The sequence below is a fragment of the Rhinoraja longicauda genome, chromosome 13, assembly GCF_053455715.1.
Source record: "Rhinoraja longicauda isolate Sanriku21f chromosome 13, sRhiLon1.1, whole genome shotgun sequence".
In the NCBI taxonomy this organism is placed as follows: domain Eukaryota; kingdom Metazoa; phylum Chordata; class Chondrichthyes; order Rajiformes; family Arhynchobatidae; genus Rhinoraja; species Rhinoraja longicauda.
Window position 1 is genome coordinate 21,760,452 of NC_135965.1, and position 16,282 is coordinate 21,776,733.

The window sequence follows — 16,282 nt, forward strand, 5'->3', positions numbered from 1 at the left end:
TTATGGCTCCATACTGTCAGCTGCACCCTGAACTGTCACTGCGAGCAGGGACAAAACAGCACTAAATCTGCTGCATTTGCTTGCACTATTCCAGAACGTCAAGGTCAGGTTAATGTCTAAGGCACCGGGATTTATACTCATTCCTCCTTTCTAAAAAGTCTCAATTGTATAGTAAAGCAACACTCCCTCTAAACTGACCCAGGTAAACAATTAACTGGGGGAAAATGTGTTCAGCAGGAACTTGACTGATATTCAAGATCACTTTACACAAGAGCTTGGACGTTCTGATGTTCTGACTTCATTAATTTCCATTTCCTACATCTCATACAGTGATTTTTGAGATCATTGTGTTCTGCGAGTATATGTTCAGGTGGATATACAAGATACACAAGAGCTTGGACATTCTAAGAGACAGGGCGGCACACTGATGCAGCAGTGGAGTTGCTGCCTTACAACGCCAGAGACCCTGGTTTGATCCTGACTATGGATGCTGTCTGTACGGTGTTTGTCAATTCTCCCTGTGACCACATGGGTTTTCTCAGGATGTTCGGGTTACCTCCCATATTCCAAAGATGTACAGGTTTGTAGGATAATTGGCTTCTGTAATTGTAAAAATTGTCCCTGGTGTGTGGGATAGTGCTGGTGTATGGGGTATTCGCTGGTCGACACGGACTTGGAGAGCCAAAGTGCGTCTGAAGTCTAAAGTCTAATTTCACAGCAATTCAAGCCTCTGAAGTTGAAAAGGATTTATTGCTGATAGATTAAGGAAGGATTTAATATAGTTCCACCTATTGATATGCTGAATGACAATGTTAATTGGCAGTGCTGGTTAATATGCGGTGCTGACCTTGTTTCAAACTAGTGGACTTAAATTAACAGACTAGCTGTCGGTAGAGAAGTTTGTGCATGTGAACCTACTGTGCAAAGACGACTTCAAATAAAAGTAGATAACAAGGCTGTTGGATGGAGGAATTCAGGCATCACTATTGGTGGCATTGAGATTAGCACTACTGATGGGCTCTTATTGAGGGGGACAAAAGGAACTGCAGGTGCTGATACAAAAAAGAGCCAAAGTGTTAGAGTAACTGAGTGTGTCAGGCAGCATCTATGGAAGAGATAAATAGTTGACGTTTCAGGCTAGACCCCTCCAAGTGGTCTACTTGAGCAGACATCCTCTGTCTGAAGAAGGGTCCGGTCCTGAAAAGTCACCTATCCATGTTCTAGAGCTGCCGCCTGTCCTTCTGAATTACTCCAGCACTTTGTCTCTTTTTTTTAACAATAGTTTTGATCTGTATATAACCCATAATGCAATAAGATTTATAATTGTGGAGATCCAAAACTGATATTTATATTGGTGACAATGCAAACTTTTGATCAGTCTGAAGAAGGGTCTCGAAACGTCACCCATTCCTTCTCTCCTGAGATGCTGCCTGACCTGCTGAGTTACTCCAGCATTTTGTGATACCTTCGATTTGTACCAGCATGTGCAGTTATTTTCTTATACTATGCAAACTTTTGAAGTCAGATAGCATAGTAACAGGCCCTTCAGCCCGAGTTTGTAACAACCAAGGATCCATTTACATCAGGTGTGTCAAACTACCTGCCCGCGAAGGTGTCCAATCCGGCCCGTGGGATGATTTGTCACCTCCCCAGCTCCCGGGGGTGAATGCCCATTTTGCCCATTCCGGCCCATGACCTAAAATGAGTTTGACACCCCTGATTTACACGAATTGCACACAAGGTGCATTTACATTAGGGAAGCACAGTGGCACAGCAGTAGAATTGCTGCCTGAGAGCTCTAGAGACCTGGGTTCAACCCTGACTACAGGTGCTGTCTGTACGAAGTACATTCTCCCTGTGACCATGTGGGCTTTTGCTGGGTGCTCTGGTTTCCTCGAACACTCCAAAGACATGCAGGTTTGAAGGTTAATTGGCTTCGGTGAAAATTTGTGAATTGTCCCTAGTGGGTAGGATGATGCTATTGTGTGGGGATTGCTGGACGACACGGACTCAGTGGGCCGAAGGGCCTCTTTCCGCATTGTATCTCTAAACCAAACCAAACTAATATACACCAATCCCATGTTATCCAATTTGCATTCCATCAATTCCTGCAGATGTTTCACTCTCTAAACTAGGAGCAAATTACAGAGGGCCAATTAACCTACAAATCTGGAAGTCTTTGGGGTGTGGGGGGAAACTGGAGCAACCGGAATCCATGCGGTCATAGCGAGAACATGAACACTGCCCACAGGCAGCACTAGAGGTCAAGATTCAACCTGTGAGCCAGCAGCTCTACTAGCTCTGCCACACCTAACTTTGCTATGGAAATCCTGCAGCACAATTACAAGAAGGCAAGGTATTAAATAAAAGTTGATGATCACCTACTTCCACACAATTGCGTTCTCACTAGCCTTGTACTTGGCCTTCCCTTTCATGCAGATGACTTGCACTCCACTGGTGTTGAGTGGGGTTGGAATACGCACCTGCAAAACACAGAAGAAACCAAGGATCAATCAATGGTACTTTGTCACAGGTACAGCAAAATTCATTTGTGTATACAGTTCAGTACAAGTATCAGTATATGTAAGTACTTAGATACATCTTAGATCAACATCTCAAATACGGTGCAAGTGTAAAGCAGTGGTATGCTCAGACGGTAGGAAATAGAGAAACAATATCATATCTTCTGATATGATTAATTTGCCTAGAATCGAGCTACACTAGTCAATGATCATGTAATGAATGGCAGTTGACACCTGAACAACTTAAAGAGCAAGATGGAGACACAATGCATTGTAGACGTTGGAATCTTGAGCAAAACACAAAGTGCAAATATTCAGTGGGGCAGGCAGTATCCGTGGAGAGAATGGACAGACGATGTTTTGGGCCGGGACTCTCCTTCAGGAAAGAAATGTTGGGAAATGCATTTTCCCTACACTGTGTGCAACGCCAGCAGATAGAATGTGAATGCGAATGTCCTAAGGGCACTTGGGAAACAGGCATTAATGCTGGCTCCTTGATATGCCCCAATCATAATAAATGAAAATGTTAGTGTAAAACTCGAGTTATACATCGTGAGATTTAATTTATAAAAATGGGAAAACAAAACTGTAATTTAGAAAAAAAAGATTACTGTCTCGAAATGTCAACTATCCATTTTCTCCTGACATGCTGCCTGGCCAGCTGAGTTATGCCAGCACTTGAGTCTATCCATGCTACTCCATTGCAAAATAAATACAATATAAACACAAGCTTAAAAAAATGGGGTATGGTCCAAAACCCTACCTACTTGCAACCTCCCAATGCTACCATGGCAAGTTTTATCATCTGCAACCAAGCTAAGAGAAACCACTATGGGTGCTGACTACGTTGTAATAGGTAGCACATAATGGGTGAATGCATCAGTTCATTGAATGCCAATTTGTATTAGACCATGAAGAAGTGCCCTAAATAACATGGATTATGTGCAGAAGAAACTTCTCATCAACTACTTATTTTTGGACAAGATCAAACTAACAATTAGACAGCAATAGACCAAAGACTAGAGTACAACATACACCAATCTAGCTATTTATTCGTCTGGGTACTGAACAGAGTTAGGGATAACACTACTGTGTTAGGGATAACACAACCCGATCTCCATTAGAAATGGCTGTCCACAAGTAGATGTGGGTGTTTATCTTTGAGTGGGGAAGGAGTAGGTGGCACATAATGCAGCATCTTCACAATGCAAAAAAAAAAAGCAGATAAACGAAAATTGCATACGTTGAAAATTGTGAAATAAAAAAATATATATCAGCTCAGTTTTATTCCCCATCTGAAGAGAGAAAACATATGAAAGTTAAGGAAGAGAAGCAATTTATTCCCAATGCTCTATCCCATCTGTTGTATGTTCCCAACTTTCTCTTTAGCCGGGAAAGTAGTCTGGACTTGTGATCTCCCTTTGCAACCAGATGAATATTTAATCTTAAAAACACACCGTTCGGCTTCACGGTTTAGAATCTTAAAAACACACCGACACTTCACGGTTTAGAAGCACTACGTCCAAATGTGAGAAACAGCTCAGCACTAAATGCTGGCAGAGGTCAAACCACCTGGCTCCGTGCAGTTTGAAATGGAGTGTGAACTTCCTCTGCGACGGCAGCTCGGGGGAAATTAAATGCAGCAAACTCAACAGAGGGGCTGCATTTTAATTTAAAGTTCACCATTGTGAAGAAATGTTCACAACTGCCCAGATATCATGCTGTTCCTTTCAAACTCAATTAAATGCTTCACAACTGGGGCTTCCATTTCCTTTCATGCCTACCTATATTTCAATGCTTCACTAGTTTCCTTCCCCACTAGATGCACTTTCAGGGGTGGTGGTGGAGGCAGATGCGATAGTGATATTTAAGAGACTTTTGGTTAAGAACATAGGGATGGAGGGCTATGGATTAAATGCAGGCAGATAAGAGTTGGTCTTGTTCCACACGAACATTGTGGGCCAAAGGGTCTGTTCCTGTGCTGTACTGTTCTATGCTCTTCAAAGGATAAGACTGCAGATGTTGGAATATGGAGCAAGAAACACAGAACGCTGGAAGAACTTAGCATCAGTGGAGACAAATTTCCTCCACAAATGCTGCTTGACTTGTTCTTAAGGATTCGTTAGGATTATCTCACATGTACTGAGGTACAGAGAAAAGCATTTTTGTTGAGTGCTGTCCAGTCAGCGGAAAGATTATACATGATTACAATCAGGCCATCCACAGTGTACAGATACAGGATAAAGGGAATAATGTTTAGTGCAAGATGAAGTCCAGTAAAGTCCTATCGAGGAGGAGCCAGCACTGCCCTGGCAGCTGCGGCTTGCCTGCAGTCCGTCTGTCTTTTGTGTTTTTTGTTGTTTTTGTATGAATTGGAGTTTTAATATGGTGTAGTGTTTGTATGTTATGTGGGGGGGGGGGGGTGGGAGGGAACGGGAACTGTAAAATTCTCTCTCTCGAACGGGGACGCGACCTTTGTTTCTGTGTCGTGTCTCCGTTCCCGCTGCAGCCTACCACCGGCCATGCACCTGGGACCACCTGGGGCTCTGGTTCGCAGAGCCCGCGGCCCGGACTCACCACCTGTGGCGCTGGCTGCCTGCGGATGCTGCGGGAGCGGCTGCGACTCGTCTCCGGAGGCTCCGGCGCGGGCCACCTGGACGTCGGAAGCCCGCAGGCCCCTGGGTGGGGGCCGACATCGGGAGCTCCGGCAGCGTGTTCGCCCGCCCTGAATCGCGGGGCTTGGGTCGGCCCGCCGCGGACCTTTCACCGTCCGGCGCGGCCTGGAATAGGCCGCGGGATTTTCACCGCTCGGCGGGGGCTTCAATGTCGGGAGCCCCGACTGCCCCGACGTGGCAACTCCAACAGCCTGACCGCGGGGGAAAACGGCAGGGAAGAGAAAGGACATTCTGGCCTTCCATCACAGTGAGGAGGGACTGGAGGAGACTCACTGTGATGGATGTTTCTTTTTGTTTGGTGTTAGTATATTCTTATTGGTCTTATTGTTGAACTGCGGGTAATGTTTCATTTCACTACACGTTTATGTGTATGTGACAAATAAACGACTATTGATAGTCCGAGGGTCTCCAATGAGGTAGATACGAGGTCAGGGCTACTCTCTAATAGGAGAAAGGACAGTTCAGTTGCTTGATAACCGCTGGGAAGAATCAGGAGGTATGTGTTTTCACAGAGGGAGAAGAGAGCGTGACCGGGGTAAGATTGGTCCTTGGTTATGCTGGTGGCCTTGCTGAGAGAGCGTGAAGTGTGGATGGAATCAATGCAAGGGAGGTTGGTTTGCGTGATGGTCTATGTGTTAACTCACAGAAGGGAATCAAATATTGAAAACTGCCCACATCATTCATTCATTCAGTCCACTGCAGACCAGAGCACGCTGCAAATAAAAGCATAATTGCCTTCATGGTCATTTGCCAATCGTCGATCTGTGAACTCTAACTATCATTCTTGAGTGGAAGCATTTCTTCCCATTTCATCACTCAGGAGTAAAGGAAGATAATCAAGGAAGGTCTCGAATTGCCCACAATTTCCCTGCTCAATAGGATAAGAAACCCAGCTCCACAAGACACCTCCATGCCTGGCCTCTTTCAGCAAGTCTTTTTTTTAATAGCTTGCTTGCGCTGCTTGAATTTCAAAAGCATAGCTGTTTGGAAAGGTTTATATTTCAGTATTTTCTCCATGCTGGATGCATCTTAAAGCAAAACAGAGATCAGCAACTCGAAATGAAAAGTAATAGGTACTGGATTTCAACAGTATACAGCCACATCCTCCAAGGGACAAAGAAAGAACCTGATTATCTTGCAGTCTTTAGTATTTGGGAATTTATTAACAAGCTCTTTGAAAAACTGATATAGAACAATGATGTCACATTCATACAGCTGTAAGCCTGTCTGTAAGCCATACTGTTAATGAGATTGGTGAACTGTTATGACATCTATGTTGTAAGTTAATTGGCCTCTGTAAATTTCCCCTAGTGTATAGTGAGTGGATGTGAAAGTAGGATAATGTAGAACTAGTGATAGATGGTCAGTGTGGACTCAGTGGAACGAAGGGCCCATTTTGATGCTGTTTCTTGCAAACAATCCAAAAATCTTGCTAGTTTATGGGGAAACAGACAACACGTTCTCCAGGGATGCTGACAAACCCGCTGAGTTACTCCAACCCCGTGAGTCCACCCACGGGAAGAATGTCAAATGAGCCAAATGCCGTTCTCACAGCCTTGATCCGGTGATCAGGGCTAACCACACAACAGTGAGCAGTGTTCAGGCCAACTTTGCTGAGGTTTGCAAATCCATGCAACGTGTACACTCCCAGGAGTGCAGGCTCAATCTGGAAACCCAAGCCGCTGCCAAGAAGCAGACCATGTGCAGATGCTTTTCCCAGCTGATGCAGATTCCCTGCTGACTGTCGGCACATGGAACCAATCATTTTTAAGGCGGCTGTAAAGAAATCCAAATATTGGGAGCCGCCAAGTGCATCAGGCCTGATGCTGTGTATTTAGGATTGAACAGCAAGGCTAGGATTACCCACTGAGGTTCCAGCTTACTTCTCAGAACTGATGGGACATGAGCACACTTGAAAGAGCACGAGAGCTGTTGCCGAGCAGATTTAGGCTGAATGTGGGCAGAGATTCTCTTGGTTGTTTGCTTTGGAACCAAAGACAAGGAGATCTCATTTTGTGCAAAATTACAAGGGGCCTCCATAAGGACATTTTTCTTTCTTAGTAGAAGAGTCGACAACTAAGTTGAGTAGATTTATGATAGGTACAGCAATTAGGGGAGCAAATGGATTGTTTTCTTACCCAGAATAAGGGTCTGGGATTTGGTATCTCAACAAAGTGCTCACTCGTATGAACACTTGGAACTTTGACCTACAAGGCTAATACCAAAAACTGGGAAATGGAAACAATCTGGTTACCTCCATTTATAGTCAGCCAGGACATGTGCCAATTGGTTCCTGCATTGTGATTTCTTTAATCCTGTATCAACTGTTCAATGTAAGGGTGACATAGTGGAGCAGTGGGCAGCACAGTGGTGTAGCGGTAGTGTTGCTGCCTCGTAGCAATAGATAACCGGGTTCAATCCTGACTAAAGGTTGTTATCTGTACAGAGTTTATACATTCTCCCCGTGACCGCGTGGGTTTCTCCGGGTGTTTCAATTTCAGTTTTACAGGTTAATTGGCTTCAGTAAAAATTGTAAATTGTCCCAGTATGTAGAATAATGTTAGTGTATGGTGTGATCGCTGGTCCGTGTGGACTCGGTGGGCCGAAGGGCCTGCTTCTGCGCTGTATCTCAAAAGTAAACACAATTAAACTTAAGGGCACCAGTCATCCTCTGTTTAAAAGAGACTTGACCTGCATATCACCGTGAAACTTTGCCACTTTTACCTTAAGACTATGCCCTTCAGCCTTTGACATTTCCACCCTGGGGAAAAAGGCTAGCAGAGGTTGTTCAAAGAGCAAACCATAATTGCTAAAATCTTACAAGGCAGCACTGAAAGGAAGCAAGCAGATGTTTGGAAATATGTTACCTCGATCTTCTGAGCCAGCAGGGATGGTTTGAAGTTTGATTTAATCACAACTTTCACCTCGAGTTTAGTGCGACCTACTTCTCTGACCAATGGGATCACGCGGAACGGCAGGATGATATCTTTAGTGGTTCGATACCTGAGAAAAATAATTAAATCTGTTATAAACATCTGAAAATAAACAGATTCAACAGTACTCTTGACCTGCCTACAGAGGATAGTAATTTAATCTAACTACACAAATCCTTTTCTTCATTATGCAAATTTATATTACAATCTGCATTTGAAGCAGAAACAAAATTATATTAATACTTTTAACCACTGAAGTTTTAAGCAATTACAAAGGTTACAGTATCGATACAGAATGAACCCGGGTCTCCGGCGCTGTAAGGCAGCAACTCTACCGCTGCGCCACTATGCCACCCCATGACTTTACAGTAATCCTAAATATAATTACTTATTAGGATTTCAAATTGAATATTTTATATCATGTAAATGAAATTTTACATTGTACAAGGAGGAACTTCAAGAGTTAACTGTAAAAGGTAGGCCAAAACTATTTTGAAATCTGAAGCCGGCACCCATGTTTTCACAGACCCCTTTGTTTCACACACTGCTGAGTATTTACCTCATGAGTTCATATTCTCCATCTGGTGGAATGAAGCTAATGCTCCTTTCAGATTCAAACTTGCTGAGCCTTACGCACTGGTGGAATGTGCAGTCATCAATTGCTATGGATTGCTTACCACTGCAAAAAAATCAAAGGTGGACTGAAGTTACATTTCAAATTTCATAAAATACAGTCCACGTAAACTACAGCGTTCATGTTTCCCCCTTCATATTACAATAATGACAAGCTGCCTGCATAAAAATGCTGTCTGTACCACAGTGCAGACCACAAAGCCTCCCCCTCAGAGAGGGAGGATGTCTGCTCAATTACACAGTTAGAATAATTTCTTCCAGAAACAGAACAGGTCGTAGAAAAAACAACTGGATTTCGAGATATTTTTGAGGATAAAAATAACAAGTACCAAGAGCAAAAGCATCTGTGTAATAAAAATCAATAATAATTTGGATTTGAAAAGCAAAAAATCTAAAAGATTGGAATGCTGTAAATGCTCAGACCTAAATTATTAACCGTTTCTTTTCCCCACAGATGCTGCCTAACCTAATGAGTATTTCTAGCATTTCTTGTAGATTTTTTGATGTATTCATTTAAGCATTACTCAATTCGTTTGATCCTTGAGTAGTTCAACAAATGGGAATCACTTTCAAATATCAGGATTCAAATCCAAACTCCTTGTTACTCCCTATCCTCTGCATTCAGATCCTCTTTCACTCAATTCATCTCCAGCCTCCAAGCTTACTACAACTCGAGCAATCTCCATCCACCTTCATTTGAACACCATTATAACCCCTCCTCCAAGAGAGAAGTTCCAACTAAATCATTCCTATCCAATGATCCCAAAGTACATTTACAGCATTCCTAATTCCAGAGTTGTTTTCCCCAATAGAACCATCAGCCCGTTTGCTCTCTCTCAAAACTACCTTTCTAATCCCTTTGCCTACCAAGTTGTGAAATTAATTTTGTAGGCAGTGGGGTCTCTACCACCTTGATCAGTTGCCTCTCCATTCTCCAGAAGCTTTACCAATATCTTAATTTATCACCCTCTGGAGTGCAAAATGTATCTATGCTTCTCAGATTAATTCCTGCTCAATCATCACTTGCATCTTAAATCTATTCAATGCGTTCCTCCATTCCAATGTACTTTTCATTTTCTTCACATTTGTCCTGTCCCCAACCTATCGCCTCAAATCAGTCTAAACATTGCATACCTTCCTTCAGCCTGAGAGTCTGACTGTCTCCTTTCTCCTAACTGCACCTGCCACAGACCTCCAGTCAGTCAAAACATTCAGAGAACATTGAAAAGAAGAGCACATAGAGAAATACAGCTTTCGGCCCACCATGCCTGTGCCGAACTGGATGCCAAGGTAAACTAATCACATCTGCCTCGAACCATTAGTTCAAGCGAGGTAAATTTGAACAAAACTCAAAATTGGCTCACAGCTTTATTGCTAGGTTGTTCAATGTGACTTTGGGAGTAGCTCAGGTGCAGGATATGCACCCACTTGGTCAGATACAAGCAGCAGAATAATTTCTTGCTACAGTAGGAAACAAGTGATTGCCATAACAATATAGGAATGTTTCAATCTCCGACATGGAATATCTGATTTCTCCGCACTTTACACAAAACAGTTGCTTAATAGCAATTTTGTCAGGGTTTCTTTTATTTATACTACAACTATGATTTTATCCCCCAAAACAATCAAAGACATAAATAAACCCGTGTGAGAGGAAACAGAGCGGAATGTAAAAGTTAATCATTGACCCATGGGTTTTTGTTGTAATATGTTTTCTTTGCTGATTGGGATTAATTTAATTAAGAAGGGATAATAAAAGTAATCTTTTGAAAGCCTCAAACCCTTAACAATCAGAACAAAAGTCATTAAGATCTAGCTGCCTAGGCCAGACCACCAAGTTTGATTGTTTTGGAACCATATTATATTTTTCATATAACCTTTCAATAGACTCCGAGCTGAATAGTCTCCCATGCTAGCCCCATTCCCCCACTTATTTCTCTACAACTGGTTCACTCATCAAATCTCCCAATTTCCCTGCCATCAACCCCCACGACTGGTAATTTACAGGGAACAATTAACCTGCCAACCAAGCGCACGCTGGCAGAACTGATGCTACTCCCTCACCTTTTTGTGGTCTCGTCAGTAGTTCCTTTTCCTTGCTTCTCGATTACAATCTTGTCATTCATTCCAAACTTGCACTCTGGCATTCCACTCAAATAACTCTTCATTACCACCCTACCCGAGACATGTGCACTTAGAACCTGACCTGAAACAAAGGTAGAGGTTTGACATTAGCAAACAACACTCCCTTTATAATAACAATTTACAAACCTTAGGGGAAGGACAGGTTTAAGTTTATTATCACATTGCAGTCCCTGAACCCTGCATCTCGGCACAAAAGCCTCCAGCCTACCCAGCAGCAGTCCTCATGAGAATGAGGCGGGAATGAATTGGTCGAGGTTGAGTGTGGAGTTATTGAAGAATAGCATTTTTTAATCTCCAATTGCAGGCTATTATTTCTCAAACTTCACAGGATAATCTATTGATCACATGCTGTGTTGCACTGCCTACAAGTACAGCTTTCTTTATGGGCAGGACACCTCCTGTACAGCTTGTCGACAATAATGAAGTAGAGCATGCATGCAAAATTAATCCCAGGACGGTGATTAGGAGCTGGAAAATGACAAAGAAAAAGAGGGGAGCAAGCACTAAAAGCTAAACCTTCAATAGACAGCAGCACCAAGTTATTCCATACCTTGAGGTGACATTAATAGGTTGACACTCTCCAGAACATCCAGGAAAAGTTCATTTCGACGATACTTGATCCCTTCACGCCTCCATCCAATCTGCCCGGTTACCTGGCTTGTGATTTGTGACTGCTCTTCCTTGGTCTGCAATAAAAAACACCCCCCCAAATTACTGTTAAAACGTTTGCAGTGATGCTGGGTTACAAGTATAGTCCACTTTCACTATCTAGAGCAGTAAGACACCAACCACAGCCACATGTTAAGACTGTAGCAGATGTCAGCAATACCTTCCCCTTGCTTCAAGTGGAACTCGATTCAGTCACAGCATAAGGAATTCCCTCCCCCACCACCATAAGCAACACAGATGCAGGCAGATTTTCCTACCTGATGCTATAAATGGGATCGCCAGTCACAGGTGGAGAAAGAGAAAGCAGTACAGCAGGTTTACAACCAGGAGCACCACACACACGGTTAAGAGGCAAGCAGTCAGTACACAGAAGAGTTGATAAAAAAGGAGAGAATAAGTTAGCAACAAGAGCAGATGCAACAGTAAAACTGACATGCACTGATTCAGCTGTCTATCATGCTCCTCCATGTTTTCAAAGCTGTTTGTATTCAACTAACTACTTTACAATCCAGTGATCATCACCCTTTGGTCACACTGACATTATAAAACAGGTTAATTATAACTATCCACTATTAAAGCACCAATAAATCAGACTTCCATGAAGATCAAAATACAAAGTTATAAACATCCTCTAATTGATACTTTTGAAAAATACATTATTGGTCTTTAGGGCTAATGAAATCAAGGGATATGGGGAGAAAGCAGGAACAGGGTACTGATGATGGATGATCAGCCATAACAATATTGAATGGCGGAGCTGGCTCAAAGGACTGAATGGCTTACTCTTGCAACTATTTTCTATGTTTCTATGGTGCTAGATAAGGTTAACTCTAACACTGTTTTATTGAATGCCTGTGGAAGACTGCTAACATTACTCATTTTTAAACTCTGGCCCATGTTCAAATGGTGTTCCATTCGAATGAAAAAGGATTTGATTAGATAACACTATCACTCATTCTTCCTCATTGTTCTTTTTCATCAGCATAAACAGAAGGCTTCATTAACTACACTGATTCTCTGATACTTGTGTGGTGGTGGGTTCAGACGGGTAGTTTTACTGCATCTGAAAACCCAAACCCACTTGCCTGGACAATTAAGTAGATTGCTTGTTTTATTTAAATATTGCTATTTGGAGAGAGAATGAAATAGGTCGAGTCACAACTAATTAAAAAAAAAAACTGTTTGCTTCTCTTGTTTATCACTTGCTTGGTGAAAGGTGATCCTTGCTTTCATCACAAGATTTCCTTTCCTAGTATGATTACTCACTTCAAATTACAAATCCTCAGAGTGGGAGAATATAATCTTCATATTATGTGAATAAGGGACCTATCGTGAAGATCCAGTGACATCCTGCCCTGGCTGTGCTGAACATGATGACAAGATCAACTCTTACCTGCCTGCACATAATTCATATCCCTCCATCCCCTGCATATGCTTATCCAAAAGCCTTTTAAACACTACCATTGTATCTGTGTCAACCACCACCCCCAATGAAGCATTCTAGGCACTCAGTAACCCTGTGTAAAAAATAAACCTGCCCAGCATATTTCATTTAAACTCTGCCCCTCTCACCTTAAAGCAATGCCCTCTGGTATTTGATTTTTCCATTACATTTGATTGGAAGTGAGTGAAGCTCAGACCACGACTGTGCAGGATAAATCCTCAAAGCTCTTTGTTATATTTAGTGACTTCCTGCTGAGTCAGGGTATTCCTCTCTGCAGTGGCAGCAAACATAGGATACATTCCCAACCATACTTCACTGGCCTCCACCCCAAGTCTACCAACAACATATAATCCTATCTGCAACAGCCAGCCTTTCCAAACAGGAAATGTTATTCGATTGCTGGCACCAGCCCTACCTCGGGAAGATTATCACGTTATTGAACTCCTGGGAGCAGAACTATGGAATATCTGGTTATCAGGCATGCCCCGGGAGAAAGTGCTTACTGCTCAACGAATGAAAGTCAACACAATACTTCTTGTTGACAGGATCTATTTCCATTTCTCATTCAACATCCTTAATTGAAGAGTAAATTAAAAAATCACAGCAGTTTTTAAAAAGGAAGGGGCTATTTCCCAGTTAACTTGATTAGTACAGGTGTCAGGGGTTATGGAGGGAAGGCAGGAGAATGGGATTGAGAGGGAAAGATAAATCAGCCAGGATTGAATGGCAGAGTTGATGGGCTGAATGACCTAATTCTGCCCCTATAGCTTATGACCTTTCCTCAACCGGTGTGCTCATCCACCAGGCAGCACATCAGCTCAGTGGCAAGAGTTTGGGTGGGTGGATGGTGCAGCTGACAGGATCATCCAGAAATCCTGCCGTGAAGACATCAACTCCCACTGCAACACATTCTTGCAATTGTACGAAGACCACAGCGCAAGAATAGGCAAGCGTCTCACGCTCAGTTTCTTGCTATAGCCCATGTAGAAAGAATAGCAGCTCTTCAGAAGTGGCGAAAACAGAGATAAGAATATGAATAAGAACAGTAGGCATTTCGGCCCCTTAGGACTAGCCCATTGAACAAGATCGCAGCTGATTTGCCTTAAAATATTTTATTGCACTATCCCCAAAACTGTTTGATATCCAGAAATTGATTAATCCCTATTTCGAATGAACTACGACTGAGCCTACACTGGCTAGAAAATTTCAAAGATCCACCGACAGCAAGTCAAGAAATTTCTCCTAATTTCAGTCCTGAATAATCTACTTATTTTGGGTGGAGGATGAAGGACCTTCACCGAATTTATCTTAAAGCTGCCTTTTAATTATAGCTTTTAAACACGGCCATCATTTAATCTGTAGTAACTCATCATGACTAGCAAATGCATAAATAACTCTGCAGCAATGCTGCTTTCTTCACACTACTTGGTACTGCTTACCTGACTTTTGATTCCTTGTTGGGTAATGAAAGTTTTCAATGCTCCCGTCTCAGAATTTTGTGGGTAACCAAAATCCAAGATTTCTGTGTGGAAAGACAACTTCTTTTAATTATAAGGCTCAAGGTAAAAGATTGATCCAAGGCAAGTTTATATTTCCTAATTTGGAAGTAAACAAAAAAATCATCAATTTGGAGAAACAAAACCCATCCTTTTTCTCTAAAGATTCTACCTGACAAGCTGAGTTACTCTAGCACTTGGTGTCTATCTTTAACTTATACATTTCCCCATTTTCCGTCCAGGCTAAGAATTTGCAATTGTCATTATTGGTCTCTAAAACCAAGGTTAGAGCGAACCCTTATGCTCTCTTATCTAGTCTGGCTCGATGTCTGATAACTCCCAGGTTAAAAAATATTTTTTTAAATTTCCAAATCTGTGTCTCTTCACCTTTCCCATAATCTATTTTTTTATTTTCTGTTATATTTCCTGCATCTGAAGTATTTTGCTTATGGGTCTCAATTTTAAGCATTTCCATTCAACTACCTTCAGTCTTAGCACTTCCCATCTTTAACGTCTGTTCTACAGGTTTCTACAAGCTCAGCATTTTTGCTTTGGACATATTTCTATTCTTAATTTTACTGTGCTATCACCGGCACTTATCACTCCCATCATAAAAAAATCTAAGTGCCAGAATTTTTTCTGCTTACCTTAAAACTGACCAGTTTGACCAATGCCCATCACTTGTCCAAATCCCTCCTTTTGGCTCAGATTAATTTTTTTAAGTTTGAAGCCTGCACTCAATGTGAGTTCGACATTCATTGCATGCTAAAGTACTTTATCCCCTAATTCTCTGTTGAATTTGTTAGTCCAGGCTCACCACCAATTTTCAAGCAACTAATGGTCTGACAACTCCTTTAATCCGGAAAAAAGTGAGGCGGCCGATCTCGACCTCATCGGGGCTTCCAAGGCCGATTTGTGGGCTGGTATCTCAAGCCTTAGGTTGCCTAAGTGGACCATTCTGGTACCGTTTAACTCCTCTGAGACCATATCTTCCATTGGTCGGGCAAAACAAATAATCCAGAAATGCCTTGGAACCAAGGGTGCCGGAAAATTGGTGGTGGACCTGTAATTATTTTCTATTTATTGTCTCTCCTTTGGGCTTGCCATGTGAAAATTCCCTGCGGTTTAAAGTATGAACGCCTTCACACTTTGCAACTTTCATGTAAAAGATGTGGGAAGATAAATCAAACCCAATGAGGCTTCAGATCCAATCCATAAACTTAACTGAAAATTAGTATTATTTTCATTCATTACCTTGATTTTTTTGTTAAAATACTCAGGCGTTGCTTTCATGGAACAATACAGCACAGAAACAAGCACTTTGGGCCACTATTTCTGTGCCAAACATGATGCCAGGTTCTCCTCCTCCGGTTGGCTGTGATCCACATCCCTGCATCTCCATGCACCCATCTAAAAGCCACTTAAACGCCACTATGATATCTGCCTCCACCATCACCGTTGACAGTGCATTCCAGGTACCCACCTTTCTGCATAAGAAACTCACCCCACACATCTCCTTTAAACTTACCCCCCTCTGACCTGAAAGTTATGCTCTCTTAGTCTTTGGCATTTTCACCCTGGGAAAAAAAGGTTCTGACTTTCCACCCCAACTACCCTCCTCATAATTTTACACGCTTCTAGCAAATCCCCCCTCAACCACCAACAGTCCAGAGAAAACAATCCAAGTTTGGCCAAACTCTCCTTATAATCAATATTCTCGAATCCAGGCAATATTAGCAAGGTTAATATTTACTAGTTTAGAGAT

General features: G+C 42.2%; 1 protein-coding gene across 3 annotated transcripts in view; it reads right to left on the reverse strand.

The window, feature by feature from the left end:
- LOC144599531 (AP-2 complex subunit mu) overlaps positions 1 to 16,282 on the reverse strand; it is a 48,071-nt gene that overhangs the window by 5,914 nt on the left and 25,875 nt on the right. For all 3 annotated transcript variants that reach the window (XM_078410535.1, XM_078410537.1, XM_078410534.1), the window contains exons 4-9: positions 14,461 to 14,543; positions 11,459 to 11,594; positions 10,828 to 10,969; positions 8,690 to 8,809; positions 8,065 to 8,200; positions 2,386 to 2,483 (exon numbers count right to left, since the gene is read on the reverse strand). In XM_078410535.1, the coding sequence (XP_078266661.1) occupies positions 2,386 to 2,483; positions 8,065 to 8,200; positions 8,690 to 8,809; positions 10,828 to 10,969; positions 11,459 to 11,594; positions 14,461 to 14,543 (715 nt within the window). The remainder of the gene's footprint in view (positions 1 to 2,385; positions 2,484 to 8,064; positions 8,201 to 8,689; positions 8,810 to 10,827; positions 10,970 to 11,458; positions 11,595 to 14,460; positions 14,544 to 16,282) is intronic.